The 23,569-nt window shown below is 38.5% G+C and overlaps 1 protein-coding gene across 1 annotated transcript in view; it reads left to right on the top strand.

The window, feature by feature from the left end:
- Positions 1–23,569, top strand: part of nbeab (neurobeachin b) — a 444,946-nt gene that overhangs the window by 181,806 nt on the left and 239,571 nt on the right. The window contains exons 17-23 of the mRNA XM_083547720.1: positions 3,016–3,113; positions 3,565–3,657; positions 5,496–5,604; positions 5,722–5,803; positions 7,479–7,602; positions 10,266–10,458; positions 12,327–13,274. Coding sequence (XP_083403846.1) covers positions 3,016–3,113; positions 3,565–3,657; positions 5,496–5,604; positions 5,722–5,803; positions 7,479–7,602; positions 10,266–10,458; positions 12,327–13,274 — 1,647 coding nt within the window. The remainder of the gene's footprint in view (positions 1–3,015; positions 3,114–3,564; positions 3,658–5,495; positions 5,605–5,721; positions 5,804–7,478; positions 7,603–10,265; positions 10,459–12,326; positions 13,275–23,569) is intronic.

Below are 23,569 nucleotides of genomic sequence, written 5' to 3' on the forward strand. Positions count from 1 at the left end.
GAGGGAGGGCAGTGGAGTGATGCGGTTGCAGGGAGAAGAGGTGGAGAAGGTGGAGGAGTTCAGGTACCTGGGGTCAACAGTGCAAAGTAATGTAGAGTGTGTTAGGGAAGTAAAGAAAAGAGTGCAGGCAGGGTGGAGTGGGTGGAGAAGAGTGACAGGAGTGATTTGTGATAGAAGAGTATCTGCAAGAATGAAAGGGAAAGTTTATAGGACTGTGGTGAGACCTGAGATGTTGTATGGATTAGAGACAGTGGCATTGAGTAAAAGACAGGAGGTGGAGCTGGAGGTAGCAGAGCTGAAGATGTTGTGACGAGGATGGACAAGATTAGAAATGAGTTTATTAGAGGGACAGCACATGTAGGATGTTTTGGTGACAAGGTGAGGAAGGCGAGATTGAGATGGTTTGGACATGTGCAGAGAAGGGACATGAATTATATTGGTAGAAAAATGCTGAAGATGGAGCCACCAGGTAGGAGGAAAAGAGGAAGGCCAAGGAGGAGGTTCATGGATGTGGTGAGGGAAGACATGCAGGTAGTTGGTGTAAAAGAGGCAGATATAGAGGACAGGGCGGTATGGAGACGGATGATCCGCTGTGGCGACCCCTAATGGGAGCAGCCGAAAGAAGAAGAAGAAGAAGAAGAAGAAGAAGAAGAAGAAGAAGAAGAAGTGCTTATTACTGAGTGACAGAATGCTGAGGGTGGCGATTTGTTCATGGTAATATATCTAAGGGAAATAAATAAAATCTGGCTTATTCTGTACGAATTCTGCAGCATCTGTTTTAAGATTTGTGAATGAAAAACTCAGTGCTAATACTGCAATTAATGCTACTTCCAAGATCAGGGTTAAGCCAAAATCGAGCAAAATCAAGCTTTTTTTTATGTTACATGAAATAAAATCTGTTTCTTGTTGACTAGATGTCAATATATTGCTGTGATGTCTGGTGTGTTTGTATCAGCAAACCCAAAAATTGCTAAATGGTATTTTTTCCTGATTCCTTATCTGGAGTTCTGACTGTTTGTTGCACTTCGCTGTATCGGAGATGACGGAGGTGGTGGGGGTTTTGATTACAGCGAACATCAGCATTATTCAAAATCTGCTCATACTGAACATTTCAAAACGCGTCGTACTGTTTGTGTTTAATCTTATGTCCTCTGTATATTGTGAAAATGTATAATCTCACTTCATTACAGAGTGACAGAATGCTGAGCGTTGTGATTTGTAATTCTGCAAAAGCCGTTTTAAAATTGGTGCTAAACAAACAAACAAAGATTTTGCGTACTTCTACTATTATTAATGCAATGACCAATGCTGTATTGCTGCATCTATTGTTATTACTACTACACAATGTTTTTGCTAGTGTAACTACTAATAATCTATTGCTATTTTTAATAGTAAATCATTAGTTATTATTAAATCATAGTAAATTCATTTATTATTGCGTATACTACTAATACTCAATTGTAGCTTTTACCACATGTATTATTTTTCCTCCTACCTCTACTCTGATGCTACTACTGCTATTACTACTACTATTATTATTAATACTACTACTACTAATAATAATACTACTATTACTTTTACTACTACTACTACTTCTACTGCTACTGCTTCACTTACTACTTCTAATGCTGTAATGCAATTATTGATATTACTTCTTCGACTACTACTATAAATGGGACTAACTGCTACTTCTGCTACTCTTGTTACAACAATATTAACTCAATACTACTGTTTGTGATATTAAAATAAGTAGTAGCAGTAATAATGTAGTACAGTCGTCCCTCCATTTATCGCGGTTCGAATTTTTAATTTGGCACAAAACTATTTTGTTTCGCGAATTGTCCCGATTTCGGCTCATCATAAGAAACAAGTAGCGTTGTTTATTAGTTAATGTGTTCTATGAAATCAAAAAAAGGGCGAAGTTAAAGGCATATGTCATCAAATTTAGCCAATGAAAATAATGCTGTGACGTGTATCTTTAACTCGGCCCCTTTTTTGACATCATAGGAAACTTCAACCAATAACCAAGCGGAGAAACTATGCATAGGCTACGCTAGAGTACTACACTGTACTACAGTACTCAATATAAATGTGATATTTGTACGAATTTACACAACATTCACCTCGCTATATTCTTGCCAATGCTCTCTGTGTGTGTTTAAAGAGTGTGGGAGGAGAGTTTCTGGCTTAAACAATAAAAATTTAAAATTTTGTTGTGCAAATTAGTTTTTTTCGCCATCTACTACTGCTATAACTACTATTATTATTATTAATACTACTTCTACTAATATTATGACTATTACTTTTACTACAGCTATTACTTCTATTACTGCTGCTACTGCTACACTTACTACTTCTAATGCTATAATGCAACTATTTACTATTACTTCTACTCTTATGACTGCTACTTTTATTACTGTTACCCCTATTACTAATGCATTATCACTATCTCTGTTACTTCAACTACTACTACTATAAATATGACTAACTGCTACTCCTGCTACTCTTGTTACAACACGTTTACCTCAATATTACTATATGTGATATTATTATTAGTAGTAGCAGTAATAATGGTAGTAGTTCCTACTGGTACTGCTATTAATACTACTGTTATCACTGTAATACTGCTACTTGTACTATTATTAGTAGGATAAGTGCAAGTACTGATCCTGTATTCGGGAGAAGTTTAAAATGCATAATATTTAGTAGTAGCACTACAAAAAAATAAGCACTTGCAATAGTAGTAGTAGGAGTAATATTGCATTATTTGTAGCAAAATGTAATAGCAATCATAGTAGCAGTCATTATTATTATTATTATTATTATTATTATTATTATTATTATTATTATTATTATTATTATTATTATTACCAGCTAGCTATTTTTACTCTTACAGTTGCTATTATGTATGCAAAGTACGACTGGATACTAATTATTATTACTACTTATTACTGTGACTTATTACTATTTTTACCAGTACTACTACTACTAATGATGCACACTTTCCATTTTAAGGACGAGAACCTCCACGATGTTCTGCAGCTGCTCGTGGCTCTGATGTCAGAACATCCCGCATCAATGATCCCCGCCTTTGACCAGAGGAATGGCATCCGGTGAGTAAAACTGCCTTTAATTCTTTCTCGCACCATGAAGGGTTTGTACAGGACACATGAATTATTCACCTTCATCTCCATAAGAATGTTCACATATTTCCATATTTATTTTCTTCCTGACAAGCAGCATCATCCACCACCCCCTTCACCCTCTCCATGTGTCTATAAAATGAAATGTGAATGGATTTGATAAAGATATTCCTTTGGGGAGGTGTTGGCTTTCACACATATTGCTTGTTATTGGTGTTAGGAAACAATTTTGTGACATTATGCACCTTTTGGGTATTATGGCATTTCTTTCATCTCAACCGACAGCTTCCAACATCCAGAAGGTGACACTCGCTGCTTGTGTTTTGTGCCGAATTACACAGACACTTTATCACAAATTCTCAGCCCTGCTTAACCACATGCATTGGCTTTGTGTTGTTTTTATGCTGATGTTTTTGTTCAGAGTGGTCTACAAGCTGCTGGCATCTAAGAGCGAGAGCATTCGCGTGCAAGCCCTGAAGGTGTTGGGCTACTTCCTCAAGCACCTCGGTCACAAGTGAGTACAACTTAGTTTTAAAAGACAGATATTCATGTAAGTAAATGCAATTAAGGAATAATAGATTACTATGTGTTTGTATCATAGCCAGAATTGGGCAAATTGCATACTTTTCTAGACACACATTTTTTCTTTCCTAATTGGAACTGTTTATAATCCTGTGTTAGGACTATATAAACTCTATAGGTGTGTTTAAGAAATTCCCAAATAGAGCAATGAATAGATAGATAAATGTGCATGTACAGTATGTACAGTATAGCATTAATATTCTCTATGCATCTGGATGTGTTTCTTCCAGGGATTTCTGGTGTCAAGTCACATCCAAAAATTACAGGATTAATATAAATTGCTCTTAGGTGTGGCCAAGTGTCTGAATGTGTGTGTGCGTGCATGTGTGTGTGCATGTGCGTGTGTGTGTGTGTGTATGTGTGTGTGTGTGTGTGTGTGTGTGTGTGCGTGCATTGTGAACTCTGATAAATTGGTGTCAGATGGAAAGTGTATTACTTCCTCACGCCTAGTTTTCCTGGGACTGACTTGAAGTCTACTGGGAACACAATAAAGGGCTTTTAAGAGACGGATGGGTGAAAAAAATCATTGAAGGAATTTATAGATAGATGGATGAATGAATGTATGAATTATTACATGAAAATTGCAAACAAATAAAACACTTGGAATGAACAAATGAATGAATGAATGAATGAATGAATGAATGAATGAATGAATTAATGAATGAATGATTGATAAAAAAATAATAAAATAAGGGAACTGATAACTGAAAATGAGTAAATAAATGAATGGATGGGTGGATGGATGGGTGGATAGATGGATGAAGGGCAAACAAAAACGTAGCTTATCTGGAATAAATGGACAGATGGATGGATGGATGTTTGGATTAAAAATAAATAATAAATGATAATTAAAATAAATCATAACTAATAACTTATTAGAAATTAATGGATGGATAAATGAAAATGAGAAAACAAATAAAACATATCTTGTATGAATAAATGAATGAATGAATGAATGAATGAATGAATGAATGAATGAATGAAAGAAAAAAAACAAGCAAATAAAACAACTAGCCAATCAACCCAGCAGAATGGTTCTATATGGAGGTAAATACCAGAAATTAGAAATGCATAAATAAATACATGCATGAAAACACATAAAGCGAGAAAGTTATTGACGAATGGAACGAATGGATCAGTGAACGAATGAAAACAGCTAAATGAATGAACGCTATTTCTACTGTCAGATGGTTAGCATTCTTTCAGCTAAGTCTGGCTAAGTCAAATATACCTTCTCCATGCTCTATGAAATTTCTCTTGCTTCCTGGATTCCACCATTACCTCTAGTTAAGCTTTAAAATGTGAGCATTAGTAATATATAGGCATTGCAGTGTAAGGCTGCTTTAAAAGCGAGCCGGCGTTGTGTATACGTCTTCTCCATTTGCATAGCTATCCATTATTGAGTACTGCTGTTGTGTTTGAAGACTCTGGAGTGTATTCGGTGTTGAGGTGGCAAACTGAGTGGCACTAGCCATTAGTCTGGGTTGTCCCACTGCACCTGTAGGCACTGCTACATTCTGATCTACTGCTCTGCTCTCACGCCTGAACAATGGGATTTTCTTGGATGCTTTGTCACACCGGGAACGATGCTCCTTTCCCCTCAGCACGTGTCTCTAAGCAATGGGTGAAGATGGGAGCTGATTTGTTAGTTTGTCACCTGCGAGAAAAAAAGTGATGTTACCTGACACTGTGTTCGATTGCTATCGCAGCTTGACACACACCGAGAGAGTGTGCTGAGAGTGTGTGTGTTTGTGTGCTTGTTTTTCACAGGAGAAAGGTGGAAATCATGCACACACACAGTCTTTTTACACTTCTGGGAGAGCGGCTCATGCTGCACAGCAGCACAGTGTCGGTAACAACCTACAACACGCTGTACGAGGTAACGCACCTCGCCATTGTCTTCGCTCTGATTCACAAACACACACTTTTTTAAATCAACCGGTCATCATCAGTCACTCTATTGTACTTTTTTTTAAACTCTTCCCCTCTTTTTCAGATCCTGACAGAGCAGGTGTGTACACAGGTTGTTCACAAACCACACCCTGAACCCGACTCTAGTGTGAAGATCCAGAACCCGAGTGAGTGGCCATCATCATTTAGGGGGGGGTAGAGGCGATAAGTGGAGGAGGAGGGAAAACTCGTTTTTTACTCGTTTTTTACTATCACTCCTCTACACTACGTATCCCTAAACTCATAATTGTTTACTTTTTCTTCTTTGCTTATCTTAATTTTCGTCACAATCTTGGCTTTCTGGCTTCGCTTGACCATCTAGCAGCGGCGTCTCGAGCTCGTACCTCAATTCTTTGTTGTGTAACAAAGCAAAAAATCGACCTAATGACCGCTCGTACCTCGGAAAACTCGTTCATTAATGCACTCGTAGGTCAAGGTACCACTGTACATAAAATATGGTACCTGAAAGTTGGGAAATGCCTAATCTTTTATCGGCTTTGAGACACATGCAGGTTCCTTTAGTTTCAACGCTACAATTCAGGAAAGAGTAAAAAAACAGGAAGAAAGTTGTTACCCCCACAGTCACACAAGGAAGCGGAATGGTTGGTTATTTTGGAGCAGGGAAGGTTGGAGAATTTTTCAGGGTGTAAGAAAAACTGAACCAACATGGCAACCATTCCATACTTGCAGACACCATGCAAATCCATCTGGACTGGACAGCGTACATCTCTGTAAGAGTGAAATCTCATTGAATGACCTGCCCAGTCATCGCACCTAAATCCTATTGAACTGCTCTGGGATGAACTGAATTACAAGAAAGAAATCTCCAACTACTAAAGAAGACTTTTGGCAAGTTTTACAAGAGGCACAGTAAAGTATTTCAGCTGAATGTTTGGAGAAACGAACTTTTCAGATGCCGAGAGTGTGTAAAGCTGTCATTCATGCTAAGGGAGGATTTTTAACTGAAAATAACGTGGAACATATGTACATTTATAGATTTGTTTGATCAAAGGAAAAATCTTCATACCGTTACATTTGCTAGTTTGTTCCATAGAAACAACAGAAACATCTCTGTAAGAAACCTATAAGATTAGGTGTATCCCAACTTACACTGACACTGTACATGCCATTTGTATAGACATAAATGTAGCTAAATGTGCAATAAACATACAAATGCCTATTAAAGTTCTAGTAGGCATCACCTGTGTTGTGTAATAAAAACAAAACAAAACAAAACCTAAAATGACCAGAAAAATGAACAAGATATATTTACACAGGTAATAACAACTTGGGAAGACAAGCAAGGGAGAAAACAATTAAGATAAATAACTGCGATTATCAGGAGTCAAAAAAGAAAAGTCCTGTGGCATAAAGAAAAGCCTACTTGACTTGATAAATGTCACACTCATTTAATTTAACCTATTGTTATTAGCAAGGGCCAGCAAAAGTAATGGTTTTTTTTCTCAGGCAATCTACCTCATTATCATTCGAGCTCACATTGGTAAATAAGTTTGTACGTATACTTATTAAGAATGAACACACTATTCTATGCTTGCTAGGATAACTGGTTGATTCATAAACACACCATTTTTTCACACAGGCTTTGTGATCAGTTATTCTAGCGCTTACGTTTTGTAAAATAAAGCTTTATCTGTAACATCAAATTTATATCAGGAATGCCAAATCTCTGGGACACACAGAAATCCAAAAATCAAAGTGGGATTATTTATCTGTACTTTCATATCAACCTAAAAAAAAAAAAAAGAGTAAAGAATTCTTAAGGTTCTCTTTGGTGTATCTCAGTGATCCTGAAGGTGGTGGCCACGCTGCTGAAGAACTCGACACCCAGCGCTGAGCTGATGGAGGTGCGGCGTCTCTTCCTCTCAGACATGATCAAACTGTTCAGCAACAGCCGTGAGAACAGACGGTGAGGTTCAGCTCCTTCCTCCCCTGCCACTAACAGCAACAATTAGCCACCTGATGAATAGAACAAAGAAATTGAGAGAGTGGGTTGCTGTTCTCTCTGAATGTTCTATATTTAATCCCCCTCCCCCAGCCATGGTGCTAAATCGTCCTTGAATTTGCAGCATGTTTCCTATAAGCAGATTGTTTTCATACAAGCACACACTCATAGACACAACCACAACCACCACCACGACCATCCCCCACACACGAATACATACACTTATATTCATGGGTATGTCATAGGCAATGGTAATGTTCGTGACAGCCGTGTGCAGCTTCACTGCCAAGTGTCAAGTAGGCCATCAGTCCTGCACTGACAATTTTGAAGGCTATTATCATGACACATCATCATTCTCATCTGTAAAATTCGAGTCAGAAATAATGCTCCAAGATTTTCCAAGACTCTGATGGTTCCCTTCCAGCACCTCTGTACTTCTCAAGTGTCCAAACCACCTGACTGTTACATGATTTATCATTTAAGGCTGTAAGCTTTTAATTTTTTTTCCCCCTTGCATTGTTTTTATTTATTCAATTCTTCACTCAGTAATCGATTTGCTTTTTAAATATAGTTAAGTACAATATTTCAAACAAAACACACTTAAGTAAAAGTTAAATCAGATTTTTAAAAAGTAGAAGTACACAATTAACTGCACAATTATAGTAACGTGAGTAAATGTAATTCGTTACTTCACCACTGGTAACCGGGTAATAAAAGAATTTCATCAAGACTAGAGGTCAACCGATCAATCGGGCTGATTTTTGCCATTTTTTATTAATTTGCTGATCGATTTTAATCTTTTAATTGGCCGATTGTACTGCAAATCAGGCCGATTATAAGGTTGAACAAACCGCTTCCTTACCAGCAGGAGGCAGTACTCTGTATTCAGCATTCAAACAGGGAAACCGGAAGAGCTGGAACTGTAAATATATAAAGCAAGCAGCATTTCCACCTGGCACAGTCATTACTAATAAGCTCGCGTTGCGAAGACAAGAGCAGGAATGATACCAAGCGTTATCCGTTATCCGTGTGCTCATTCGCTAAGCTAATTAGCCAATCAGATTCTCTTTCTCGCCGAAGAGGTCTGCCCCTGATTCAACATCCAGAATTATCCAAAAACAGCTGATGGTAAAAACTAAAGCCAACTGACAACTAAGAAAAACTAAAGCCGACCACTCCAACCCCCCAACATTCCCAGGTGGCCGACCGTCAGCTTGGTGTGTCCCGTGTGTTAAGTTTTTATCATTCGTTCTTAATCAAGCCTTATATATTTCATTGGTTGAATGTGAGCAACTTTTTGGAACTGTATTTGTTTTAGTGCGCCTATAACCAGCTGTAGTTTAGGCTACAGGTACGCTCAAGTACAAAATCTTGGTAACAATTGCACTGATTAGAGGGTATTGTGTTGTTCGATAAATGTTTAATTCAAACAAATTCATACATCACGTCTTATTATTAAAAAAATTTATTTTCTTACTTCTCCCATTAGGGGGCGCCACAGCAGCTCATGCGTTTCCACAACCCCCTGTCCTCTACATCTGCCTCTTTCATACCAACTACCTGCATGTCTTCCCTCACCACATCCATAAACCTCCTCTTTTCCTCCCTCCTGGTGGCTCCATCCTCAGCATTCTCCTACCGATATACCCCAAGTCCCTCCTCTGCACATGACATAAAGGGGAAAAAAAAGAAAAACATATTAGACAAAAAAAATCACCATCATATATCGGCCATCGGCTGCCCTGATGTCTAAATATTGAGAACTACCCATATCGGTCGACCTCTAGTCAAGACCCTGTAAAGTGCAAGCGACCTTATTTAAAAGTTTTCCAATTTTATAAAGATGAAACCACCCAAAGAACCCATTGGAACCATAACAGTTTTACCAGGATTGTTTCGCTTCAGACTTTAACATTCGGAACTATTAGCTAGTATTTATTTTGAGCCAATTGATGTTCCATAAAGTGTGACGGCAGAATCTGTGCACCACGTTGTCAAATTATAATTTGTTTTTAAGTATTAAAAAATCTAGAAGTGTTCAAAAGCTAATGAACACTTAAAGAACACGGTCGAATCCTCCTATAATTGTAAGTTGCATCAGAAATTATGCTCCAAGACTTTCCAAGGCTCTGATGGTTTCTCTTCCAGCACCTCTGTGCTTCTCAAGAGTGTCCTCACAAACCACCTGTCAGTTACATGACAAATCATTTACCGCTGCAAGCTTATGATGTGGATGACTGAGATTTTATCGACTTGCAGTGGCCTAGACGTTCCAACTGAAACCTCTATTCTGGCACACTGAAACTTCTTATTTAGGTTTTGTGTGACCATTTTAAGATCCTGGATCTACCACACAAACAGTGATGATGGGATTAGAATGCTAAATCATTCATCTTTTCAATTACGCATGAAAAAAACATCACACTAATGGATTCTATTCATTTTATTTGTGCAGCACTTTTAACAGTGGATATTACATCCAACAGCTTTACAGAGATAATGTGGTTATAGAAGAATGTACAGTTTTGTTCTTAATAATTGTCTGTTTTTCAAACAGAACTCGTCCAGAAAGCAGTCATGTGTTCATGTGAAATGCTGAAGCTTTCTCCTATGTGTTTTTGTGATAGGTGTCTGCTTCAGTGCTCTGTGTGGCAGGATTGGATGTTCTCACTGGGATACATCAACCCAAAAAACTCTGAGGAGCAGAAGATTACTGAGATGGTCTACAACATCTTCCGTATCCTGCTGTACCACGCCATTAAGCACGAATGGGGTGGATGGCGCGTTTGGGTGGACACCCTCTCCATAGCCCACTCCAAAGTAACTCATAATTTTTTATTATGGCTTTAAACTAAGTTTGCACCCTCTGCTGGATGGAAAGGTTATTGCACATAAGACATTGTCTGTGGTAACTGACAGAGTAATCAAATATTCTACATATTTTAAGTTCAAGTAAAGTTACCAGACAAAAATTCTAATTAAGGAAAAGCTGATTTTAAATTTAATTGAGTTACTTTTTTAACAGCAGGGGTGTGGTGTAGTTCAAAGGGGATATGAATCTCAAACTAGTTGTTTTTAATTAAAGGAACAATTTTACAAATTAAGGTAAATAAATAAATAAATAAATACTACAGTCCATGATAAAGTCTAATGTGAGTTATGGACTTTAGCAGCAGATGAGAGAAAAAGCAAAATTAGAATTCAACCACACATCGAACTTCTTCGTTTACCGCATTGACGAATCAAATCGCTTTGATTGGACACGACGTTCTCAACAAAATTGTGCGATTGGTTATACAGTAATGCACAAATCTAATGCAACATCAGCAGATCTACTCTAAAATATAACACTGCATATTAGCATATCACACTTAAATCGTAAAACTGGTAATAGAGCTAGCTTAGTGGCGCAGTAACAATTTTCCTGCTAGTTTTCATTTCCAACCTTAGTGCTAAACAACATTAGCCATGCCACACAGTGATGCAATGCAACATTTCAATAATTATGCAAAATAATATTATTGGCTTACTTCAACATGCCTGCACAGATTTGATGTGGAATTCTTATAAGCTGCCAGTCAGGTTGCTTTGGGAAAACACTGCTTACACTGCATGGTCAGGGGATTTCATTAGAATCTGCGGGCTGCATCACTGCTGTCTGTCTTGTCTGTCTCCATTTTAGCATTTTAATCAGTTGATCAATCAATCATTTCAGTGCAGTAGTTCACTGCTGTGGCCCGGGTTTGATCCCCAGTCAGGAAACCAACTCCAGCCATTAGGGTTGCACAAGCCTTAGTGCCGGTCCCAAGCCCGGATAAATGGGGAGGGTTGCGTTAGGAAGGGCATCCAGCGTAAAAACATGTGCCAAATCAAGTGGATGGAAAGTTTAGTTTCCAGGGTGCGATATTTTTTTTCCCTTTGTATTACTTTTATTTACAGTAACTGATATTATTTCAAATGTAGTTAAGTATAATATTTCAAACAAAAGTAAAATTAACATTTAAAAGACTACAGATACACAAAGAAAAAAACTACTAAATTACAGTAACGCAAAACCCTTTAAAGTGCAAAACAGTGACTCTCTTAAAGAGTTTTAAGGCATAGCCAGTTTTATAAAGATTAAATCACCTAAGGCCGTTTAGCATTTTTGGCCCAATATACAAGTTTCCTATTGTCACCCCCCAGTGGCTCCACCTTCCCACCAGAATGCTTTTCCCCCCAGACCATACAAATAGTTTGCATCCTTTCATGAAAAAGGTTAAACACATTTAATAATCATTGCAAAATTGCCTGAATTCAAGTATGTACACATATACTGTAAATTTAACTTCAACAGACAAACAGTGATTTAAACGAGTGAGGGTGGTGACAGCAGGGGGCGCTCACTAGTTTGCCTATACCTAGACACTGTGCTGAAACCTCCCAAAGAAACCATAACAGTCTTATCAGGATTGTTTTGCTACAGAGTTTAATATTCAAAGCTACTGTCCAGAATGTTTAAGTGATGGTAAGTGATCTCCAATTGGATGGTCCAGTGTGAAGGCAGAATCTGGGCAGTACTTTGTTGCTTTATTTATTAATGTCATAATAAATAAATTAATGATCCATTATAATGTATGTATAATTAAGTCTAATTTTTCATTAAATGATTAACTTCCACTTGATGTTGCACTTTTCCCGACTACTAGGTGACATACGAAGCCCATAAGGAGTACTTAGCCAAGATGTATGAGGAATATCAGCGCCAGGAGGAGGAAAATATTAAAAAGGGAAAGAAAGGTCTAGTCAGTACTATTTCTGGCCTGTCTGCCCAAGCCTCTGCCATCAAAGGTACCCTGGAGCTTGATGACCATTCTCAAACACAGACCCCCGAGAGTGAGGTGGACGACTCGGAGACCACCGACGCCGCACGCAGCCTTCTCTTGGAAGCCAAAGGAACCAACATGGACAACACAGTGTCAGGTGTGCAGGTGGAAGTTCATGACCTGCTTGTTGACATCAAGGCTGAGAAAGTAGAGGCCACAGAGGTAAAACTGGACGACATGGAGACGCTGGGAGTCACAGAGAGTGGGAGTCTGGTAGAGGTCGATTCTCTCCTGGACAACGTCTACTCAGCTGCTGTAGAGAAGCTGAACAACAATGTAAACAATGTCTTGGTTTCCAAATCGAACTTGGATGACAAGACCACAGGCCCTCTGATAAATCTAGCTGAGGATAAAGACGCTGTCCCTAGTGGCAGCACGTTTCTGTTTGCTTCAGTGGGCACTGGTGCATCTGAGAACCTTCTGCCCAAAATTGCACCATCGGAACCTTTGCCTCTTGCAAGCGGCCACCATCAGGTTCGCACCAGTACCAGTGACTTGGGTTTGTTGGCTCACATGACTAGTGGATCAGAAGTAAGCTCCACAACTCTTGAGGACTGCTTGCAACTCCAGGCTGATTTAGGGACTTTTAATTCCTCATGTCAGGGAGAAAGCTTTTCTAAGAACCTTGAGCAGGGTGCAGCATTAGCTCCTGAGGTAGAAGCTTCTGGAGGAAAGAGCAATGCAGATGCCACCGGGACCATCTCAGAGACAGAGAGGACTGATGACAAGGAGAAGGAGATCAGGAAGATCCAGACGACTGCAACCACTCAGGTGAGTATACAGTTGAAACGGTTTACTAGTGAGTGCAAATATAATTGTAGATCTGACTTCTTCTCTGGTTTCCTGTGGTTTGGGCTAGAGAACCATGCGCCTCTCTAAAAGACTCTTTGCTTAATCAACTCAGTTTATGTGTCAAATACTGACTTCAAAATTCACGTTAATGTGTGTGGTGAGTTCGAGTCAGGAGATCCTTCCATCATTTATTCCTATATAAATGTTCTGCTTGCTGTTGAACTGATGCTAAACTGTATGTTGGTGATCAGTAGATACACCAAGCGCCAATCAAATCAAGTTTTGTTCCACTTGTAAATAATAAGGAACAACTGATTTTGGCACAATGTAGTTAAGTAAAGTAAAATGTGTGACTTTGAAATGTGGTGAAGTTAAAGTATTTTCAAATGGAAATACTTCAGTAAAGTACAGACACGTGAAAAAACCTACTTAAGTACAGTAACAAATTTACATTTACTTCATCACCGTCCACTCTTGTGTCAGACATGAAGAGTGAATGGTAGAATGGGGATGTGGAGGTGGTGAGTGTGAGAAGTTCATAGATATTTCTAGAAAGTTATTTACAGTTTTCTTTCAGGTGCTTTGGAGCGTTTCTCGAATTATCCCTAATACAGTAAAGTGCATTTCTCAAAACAATTTGTACAAACAGAACAGTGGATTTCTTGCAAAAGTCTGAACCTTTCTCAAAATTCTTAGTTTATCTCTTAAAAGTACATTTTTGTGTCGATGAACATCTCATTCCCATCAGAATGAAAAGTCCCTTCGTTATTGTTCACAAACACGCATTAAAATGTTTAGTCGTGTTCTCAGTATGATGCACAGTTTCAGGATTTCTTGATATAAACTACGGTTTGGATCACAGAGAATAAAAATGCAAAACATTTTACTTCTTTCTCTTTGGTGTCTTTGAATTTCAGTAGCACAAATTCATTGATTTGATTGGATATTTGATTTATATTGATCGCAAGACACCAGGCAGGATTCACACTTTTACTGTACAACTGTTCGTTCGTTTCTTGGTTGTTCGTCCATTTTCAGAATGTATAATTCTGTGTTTTGCTCCGTGTGTATTCACTCTCCAACTGAAAATTCAGATTTTCGAGATTCACCTTTGACCTGTTTCAGAGAACTGGTTGATTATTGGTTGATCTGATGCCGTTCACTCGCTTTCATTAGTGACATTCAAGATTCATCTGCACAATTCTTTAATTCAACACATTTACAAAGTTTAATAGAAATGTTGGATGACAGATGATGACAACTGGTTTAACCATTATGCATTCAATGACGTATACAATGAACTGATGCTGAGATGTTTCGGGGGTTAAAACTATTCAGGTGAAACCAGTAAAATATATTTTGATCAACATGACAAACAACTGATAATGTAGAAACAGCAGACACTCGTACACAACCCATTAAATGATGTACAAAAGCATTCGCAATTTGATCCAAACAACAAGAAATGTTTTATGATGAGCACAAATGACTAAATGATGTGAAGGTTGAACAAGTAGTTTTGAGAATTTTATTTCTGAGAAATGCTCCAAAGCAACTGAGAAAAAAACAGTAAAACAAAGTGTCAGACCATATCTTTCTCCTAAACGTTAGCCATTTCACTTCATGAAATAATATGTGCTTTTATCAGATATATCAGCTCCCATAACATTTAATTGGTGGTTTCACACATGCTAATTAGCAGTTTTCTGGGGGATTTTTTTTCCCCAAAATCAGGCTCTAAGGCTAGGCGGTTTGTATCATTTGCTGAAAATGGTGCTGCTCTTTCTATTGCATAGCCAGTGGAAAAGGTCAACCAGCTCTCTCTCTCTCTCTCTCTCTCTCTCTCTCTCTCTCTCTCTCTCTCTCTCTCACTCTTTCTCTCTCTCTCTCTCTCTCTCTCTCTCTCTCTCTCTCTCTAACTCTTAAAGAAACAACTTTAACAGAATGGGTGTGGAGGTTATGAAGTGATTTTCAGCTTCGTTTATTTGGTTTTGATCTACTTTTACATGGTCCTGCCAGGCGTTTGCTGGTCTTTCTTCATCTCTTTAAGATGCCTGGTTTCCAATTCTGTGTTTTCAAGGTTCCAAATGTGGTTTCACTGTGATGAACTTAACAGAGGTGCTGGTTGTTTCAGACTTGAATAAAGAGTGAACAAGCATAGAAGAACAAGAAAGCCAAGGCTAAGAAAGTCGAGGCCACAAAGATGAAGCTGGATGACATGGAAACGTTGGGAGTGGGCAACGACAAATTGACAAGTCAAACTTGGGCTATGTTTTCACTTATACATTTTCATAAAACCTTTTTAAAAATGCTCTGCAAAGTGGATGCATTTGAAAACGGCATTTTTGCGTTGCAGTGTGGACTATGACAATGGAAGCTTTCGAAATCAATGTCACATTTTAAACCATTGCCGCGTCATTTAGAAGATTCGGAAAGCGAATAAACGCAAAGGCGGAAATGATGCAGGTCGAAGTGTCAAATGATTTGCACATGTAGTACAGGAACGTAAGCGTTTTCAGACGTTGCAGTGTGGACATGGAGCGTTTTTCACAGGCCCTCTGATCAGTCTAGCTGAGGACAAAAATGCTGACTCTAGTAGCAACACTTTGCTGTTTGCTTCAGTGTGCACTGGTGCATCTGAGAAACATCTGCCCAAAGTTGCACCCTTGGGAACTTTGCCTCTTGCGAATGGGCATCATCAGGTTTTCAACAGCACGGACAAAATAGCAATTGCAAACAGAACAAAAACTGATAGGATCAATAGAGAAATCAATAGAATCAAGTAAAAGCGTGACTGTATAAAAGCAAGCAAAGCGGTAATCAAGCCAAAATAAACAAAATCAACAGGCAAAAGGGTAAAAGGTGTTTGAACTGTAGGCAGAAAGCAGAAACTGGACGTAGCGAAGAAACTGTATAATAACAGTGTATATACACTACAGCTAATAATGCTGGTTTAAAACTAATTTAACGCTCTGTTTAAAACAATTGGGAGTGATTGGGAGAGGTGAGGGGCAGTGGGTGAGGCTGTTAACTGGGCTTATTGTCAAAGTAATTGCTCACCTGCCATTAGTTGTGATGTCAGCATATTACAAGGTGTTACTAGCACACAGCTATCAATTTTATTTCTCTGGGTAAAATCACCCCAATGCACCAAATTAATAAAGAAGTTCTTGACTGATCATCTTACTTCGGCATCATTCTTGCTGGAGATTAGTTATACATGCCAGTAAATAGTCAGCAAGTATCAGGTTAGTTTTAGAAATTTATAAATGAAGTTATGAAATGTTCATTCAGAATGTATGATATTTTCAGGAACTGTTGTCTACTATAAAATGTCCTCCAAAACTTTATAAACAGATAATCCACAGTTGCTCCTGATAAAATTATAATTTTTTAAATGCTTTTGAGCAATCGTCTATATTTTCACCCTTTATATCCTTTTATGAATTTGTAATTACATTTTTAACAAATAGATATATGTCTGAAAGCATTTAAGTTCTGAGGTGTTCACAATGAATCCTCTCCCACTCTCCCATCATTCAAAACACGTTACACGTTTTTATTGTTTTTATTTAGTATTGTTTTAGAATGCACAGTTTAATAGAAAGCAAAACAAGACAAAATGTTTACCCACTCCTTTGTCTTTGTCATTCCCCTGATATCACATGCCTTCATATTTATTTTCCAACATGCTCCATTAAAGAAATATTGGATGTTTTGAAAACTGTCACAAATTGCATTATGTTCATAAAACCCAAAACTCAATTCTTTCATTCATATTGTAATGAATGTCGGCTCATTAAGTCATCTGCAGATCTGAATGTCAGTGAAATGGCTACAGGCTACATCTGTTCATTGCATGTCCATGGATTTGTGATCTTTACAATTGAAAATTTCTCCACTGGAGCATGAAGAAGAAAGAAAATCAAGGCATGTAACAAATAAATCTGAAATAACAGTGCATTTAAATATCAGAGATATACACTCAGGAAACCTTCTGTAATGAAACATAGATTGTCCTATATGTAAAGTCCAATCCATTATGGAATTCATAAAGGGGGGGGTCCTATTGCTATTTGATGCATTCTGAGTTATTTACATTGGTAAATACCTTCATGACATCATGAAGGGCGGTATTCCTTGAATGAGCACTTCTCCCAGAATAGGGCTCCCACAGTAACCAGAGCAAGAGCCACGCCTATCACCGTGCTCCGTTCGGTTATGAAAGTTGTCTAAAGGAAAACCTTGTTTTATACTTTCCATATAGACATGTCCTGCTGTAGTCGTTGTTGCTGCTGTTGTTCTTGGTGTTCAATTTCAGACTCGGGACCAGATTCTGAATTAAATATGTATGGCTGTATTGGACTGTTAGCCAGAGTTCAATTTTGACTTTAAGCTTTTGTTCCTGTTATTCATAGCGATGTTGCAGCTTGCAGATGATCGCTATGCAAAAGCTGCCCATACCTGTAACTCTTCAGCTCCGCCCACCGCACGCCTCCAGGAGAGAATCGTAAAGCTGTTATCTTTCCATTAAAAATCTGATCAAATTATAGACTCTTCAGATATACATGTATGAAGGATGCAGTACTACTCTATAGGTACTCAATATTGACATAAGTTTGGCCATAATGCTTTATGACCACCTGCTTAAAATAGCGATGGTCCCCTTTTGCAAAACAGTACTTATCCAATTAGCATTAACAGCATTAACTTCTCCAGCAAGTTTTGTCAGCCTTCGCTCCCCACGTGCATCAATGAGCCTTGGCCACCCATGACCCTGTCGTCGGTTTACCACGGTTCCTTACTTGGATCACTTTTAATGGATACTGACCACTGCAGACCAGGAACATCTCACAAGAGCTGCAGTTTTGGAGATGCTCTGACCCAGTCGTCTTGACATCACAATTTTGCCCTTGTCAAACTCGAATCCTTCCTGCTTCTAACACATTATTTATGAGGACAAAATGAACACTTGCTGCCTAATATTTCCCACCCACTAACAGGTGCCTTGACGAAGAGACACCGTATTTTCCAGACTATAAGCCGCTACTTTTTTCCCACTCTTTGAACTCCGCAGCTTAAATAATGAAGCTGCTAATTTATACATTTTTCCTGGGTTTTTCCCGGTTTCACAAGCTTCATGCCAAAAAACTGAGCCCCATAACATTAGACCAATGAAATTACAGAACGGGTTTAAGGTGAACCAATGAAACTCTTTATATTAAATCAGATGCGCTCCCACTGAATCGGGCCGCACCACATCATAAATATGGATGATGTTCCTCTGACGTTTGACCTTCCGCTCACTCGGACTGTGAACAGGAAATGCGAATCATTCGTCACGCTGAAAACAACCAGGCATGAAAACACACTTCACCTGTGTTCTGAGCTGCACGGCATCGGGAGAAAAGCTTCACCGATGGTGATTTTTAAACGCACGACGATGCCAAAAGATAAACTCCCGAGAGAAATTGTTGTGAAAGGAAGGAGGAAGACAGTGAACAATGACTTTCTTGGTAGGCTACTGTTTAGATACAAGCCGTGTAACAGACACTGTCTTTCGTTAAAGCCTGTGTAAAGTTCATTAATTTCAGTGTAGACACCTGCGGCTTATAGACAGGTGCGGCTTATTTATGTTCAAAATAAAAATCTTTGTAAAATTCAGTGGGTGCAGCTTATATTTGGGTGCGCTTAATAGTCCGGAAATTACGGTAGTTTGGAAAGTCCTGAATGCAGTGAATTTAATTAGTTCAGCAGGTTGGGTGAGTGTTTCTCCACCCTGCTCCACATGTAACTCAAAGTGAAACATACAGAACCAGTGCTATGCCAAGTGGCTGCTTTTCCTTACCCATGTTATTTTTTTACTTCTTTGTTTATATATAGAATTATATTTATAGCTAACACTATTTTCTTTTTTATGGTTGATGTCTATAAAGCTACATGATGACTAGATTGAACCTTCACTGTATCTGCTATGGAATGACATTTAGACTTTTTCCATCAGGCGTTTGCTGTGAACATTGCACTAATACTTTTAACACCATGATGACCGACTTTGTAGCTCAGCAAACTTACCCTGTCAAAACATTTAAAAAATATTTTCCTTGATCTTAAATTAGACGACCCAAATATTAAATATTCATATTTGCCATGTCATGTCACATCAGCTTTGTGACTGGGAGTACACCCAGTTAGAAAATCACAAACCTGCACAAAAACAAAAAGTGTCATAACACAATCTTGTATCATTATAAAATATGACACTTAATAGAAGATGTTTTTATAGCAATTGGATCTTGCTTAAGCAGGTAAATATATCTTTAGTTATGTCTAGTATTCATCTATCTATCTATCTATCTATCTATCTATCTATCTATCTATCTATCTATCTATCTATCTATCTATCTATCTATCTATCTATCTATCTATCTATCTATCTATCTATCTATCTATCTATCTATCTATCTATCTACACATAAATACATTGCTTAATAGATATGACTGTCAGGGATTCACCCTGCCACGCCCCCCTCTGTAGCTGTCAGGGATTCACCCTGCCACGCCCCCCTCTGTAGCTGTCAGGGATTCACCCTGCCACGCCCCCCTCGATAGCAGTCACGCTGCTTTCCAAGATTACTGACAGCTGTGGCTCATTAAAGAACAGACTACTTAAACTCACGTTCTTGAGTCACAGGCTGTATATGCGAATTCCACTTCCGACTTGGATTACTCATTGCCGAAGGCTTTATGGATTATGCTTGGGACATTCGAACTCATAGCGGACAACGCGTATCGAGCGGATGTGTTTGTTTGTTGTTTTCAACGGCTTATGAGTGTTTTTGTGTTGTACGGTTGTTGAAATAAAAGGACAATGAACGGACTATATCGGCTTCCGCGTCTGCAGCCTGACAATGACTTTGTATTGTTCGTATGAAGCAAACTCAATAAAAAGGCAAAAACACACTTAAATTGGACAGTGAATGCCTTGAAGAAAGTTTTGTGGATATAAAAGTCCAAATCTGTCATTTTTTAGGCTCTAACAGAAGAACTAAGAAACAGGAGTAAAGATGTTATCAGACTGCCTCACACCCACAGTCAAACATGGAGGTGGAAGCTTAATGGTTTGGGTTTGTTTTGGAGCAGGAGTTGGAGACTTATTTTGGACCAACATGGCAACTATTCCATACTTATTGGAACCAACATCACCATAGAACAAGACAATGAGCTGAAGCGTATGTCCAAACTCAACATTACTTTGAGAACAAACAAACGTCTGCACCTAAATCCTAAATAACTGCTCTGGGATGAACTGCATCACAAGAAAAAAATCACCTTTGAACACCTTTGGCAAGTCTTCATGCTAAGGGAGGATTTTTCACTGAAAATAAAGTTGAAGATTTGTACATTTATATATTTGTTTTGGTCAAAGAAAATCTTTATACTGTTACATTACCTAGTTTGGTGTGTATATATACAGTGAGGAAGTATTTGAACACCCTGCTATTTTGCAAATTCTCCCACTTAGAAATCAAACCACTGTGAGAGACATAATCTAAAAAAAAAACAATCCAGAAATCACAATGTATGCTTTTTTAACTATTTTATGTATGATACAGCTGCAAATAAGTATTTAAACACCTGAGAAAGTCAATGTTAATATTTGGTACAGGAGCCTTTGTTTGCAATTACAGAGGTCAAACATTTCCTGTAGTTTTTCACAGGATTGCACACACTGCAGGAGGGATTTTGGCCCACTCCTCCACACAGATCTTCTCTAGATCAGTCAGGTTTCTGGCCTGTCGCTGAGAAACACGGAGTTTGATCTCCCTCCAAAGATTCTCTATTGGGTTTAGGTCTGGAGACTGGATAGGCCACGCCAGAACCTTGATATACGTCTTACAGAGCCACTCCTTGGTTATCCTGGCTGTGTGCTTCGGGTCATTGTCATGTTGGAAAACCCAGCCTCGACCCATCTTCAATGCTCTAACTGAGGGAAGGAGGTTGTTCCTCAAAATCTTGCAATACATGGCCCCGGTCATCCTCTCCTTAATACAGTGCAGTCGCCCTGTCCCATGTGCAGAAAAACACCCCCAAAGCATGATGCTACCACCCCCATGCTTCACAGTAGGAATGGTGTTCTTGGGATGGTACTCATCTTTCTTCTTCCTCCAAACACGTTTAGTGGAATTATGACCCAAAAGTTCTATTTTGGTCTCATCTGACCACATGACTTTCTCCCATGACTCCTCTGGATCATCCAAATGGTCACTGGCAAACTTAAGACGTGCCTGGACATGTGCTGGTTTAAGCAGGGGAACCTTCCGTGCCATGCATGATTTCAAACCATGACGTCTGAGTGTATTACCAACAGTAACCTTGGAAACGGTGGTCCCAGCTCTTTTCAGGTCATTGACCAGCTCCTCCCGTGTAGTTCTGGGCTGATTTTTCACCTTTCTTAGGATCATTGAGACCCCACGAGGTGAGATCTTGCATGGAGCCCCAGTCCGAGGGAGATTGACAGTCATGTTTTGCTTCTTCCATTTTCTAATGATTGCTCCAACAGTGGACCTTTTTTCACCAAGCTGCTTGGCAATTTCCCCGTAGCCCTTTCCAGCCTTGTGGAGGTGTACAATTTTGTCTCTAGTGTCTTTGGACAGCTCTTTGGTCTTGGCCATGTTAGTAGTTGGATTCTTACTGATTGTATGGGGTGGACAGGTGTCTTTATGCAGCTAACGACCTTAAACAGGCGCATCTAATTTAGGATAATAAATGTAGTGGAGGTGGACTTTTTAAAGGCAGACTAACAGGTCTTTGAGGGTCAGAATTCTAGCTGATAGACAGGTGTTCAAATACTTATTTGCAGCTGTATCATACAAATAAATAGTTTAAAAATCATATATTGTGATTTCTGTAATTTCTTTTTTAGATTATGTCTCTCACAGTGGACATGCACCTACGATGACAATTTCAGACCCCTCCATGATTTCTAAGTGGGAGAACATGCAAAATAGCAGGGTGTTCAAATACTTATTTTCCTTACTGTATATATATATGAAATTTTGCAGGAACACACAGCCACCCACCCTATATATATATATAAATATATATATATATATATATATATATATATATATATATATATATATATATATATATATATATATATATATATATATATATATATATTCATGAGAAATAGACCATAGAAAAATCCTTAGTATTGCTTGAGGAAAGATTCATGCAATGATTAATAATGTGTTACAGAGGCCCAGTCAGTAATTAAGTAACTTACCAATTTATCTTTTTGTTCTGATCATTTGACATAATTTGAAAAGAGCGAATTGAAGCAGTGCTTCAGTAAAAATGCCATATTCAATGCACTCACTTGGCGGAAACCATAAAAACCGGCTATAATATTGTAAAACTTCTGATTACTATAATCAGCATGATTGCAGCAATTTACTTTAATTAAAATGGTTGCAATAAACTCCTGTTATTTTTAAAGGAGCCTGATTTTACATTTACGTAGGAGGAAAAGGAGAAAATAAATAAGAATGAGTTCCGTCATATTGTCCAGTGCATTTTAATACTGTGAAGCTTGTAATGCTACATGGAAATATTCATTCTAACAAACATGATAGGAAACATACACTGATCAGCAGTGTATTAAAACCTACACCTGGCCTGTAGTGTGTAGTATTGTGCAGCTCTGACCACTTTAGGCATGGACTTTACACGACCTGTGAAGGTGTGTTGTGGTATCTGGCACCAAGATGTTAGCAGCAGAAGCTTCAAGTCATATAAGGTGGAAACTCAATGGATTGGACTTGTTTGTTCAGGAAACATTTCACAAATACTTGGAATAGAATAGAGGTCTGGGAAATTTGGAAGCCGAATGAACACCTTGACCTCCTTGTAATGTTCAATAAAGCCCTCCAGAACAATCCAGAACAGGTCAGAATTATTCTGAAAGAGGCCACTGCTTTTAGAAAAGACTGCCATAAAAGCATGCACTTTGCCTGCAAAAATGTTTAGGTAGGTGGTGGGTGTCAAATAAGCCTTTACATGAATGCCTGGATTGTATGAACACAAGGTTTCCCATGAGAACTTTCTCCAGAGCATTACCTCTGCTAGATTGCCTTCTCCACCAAGTGTATTTTGGTGGCATCTCTTGTTCAGTTGTCAGCATGGTGTAAAGAATGTGATTTATGCTCCATGGTCCAGTTCTCACACCAAATCAACCATAAAATATTCCATTTATTGACAGGCGTCTT

The sequence above is a fragment of the Silurus aristotelis genome, assembly GCF_946808225.1.
Source record: "Silurus aristotelis genome assembly, chromosome: 8".
NCBI classification, from domain to species: domain Eukaryota; kingdom Metazoa; phylum Chordata; class Actinopteri; order Siluriformes; family Siluridae; genus Silurus; species Silurus aristotelis.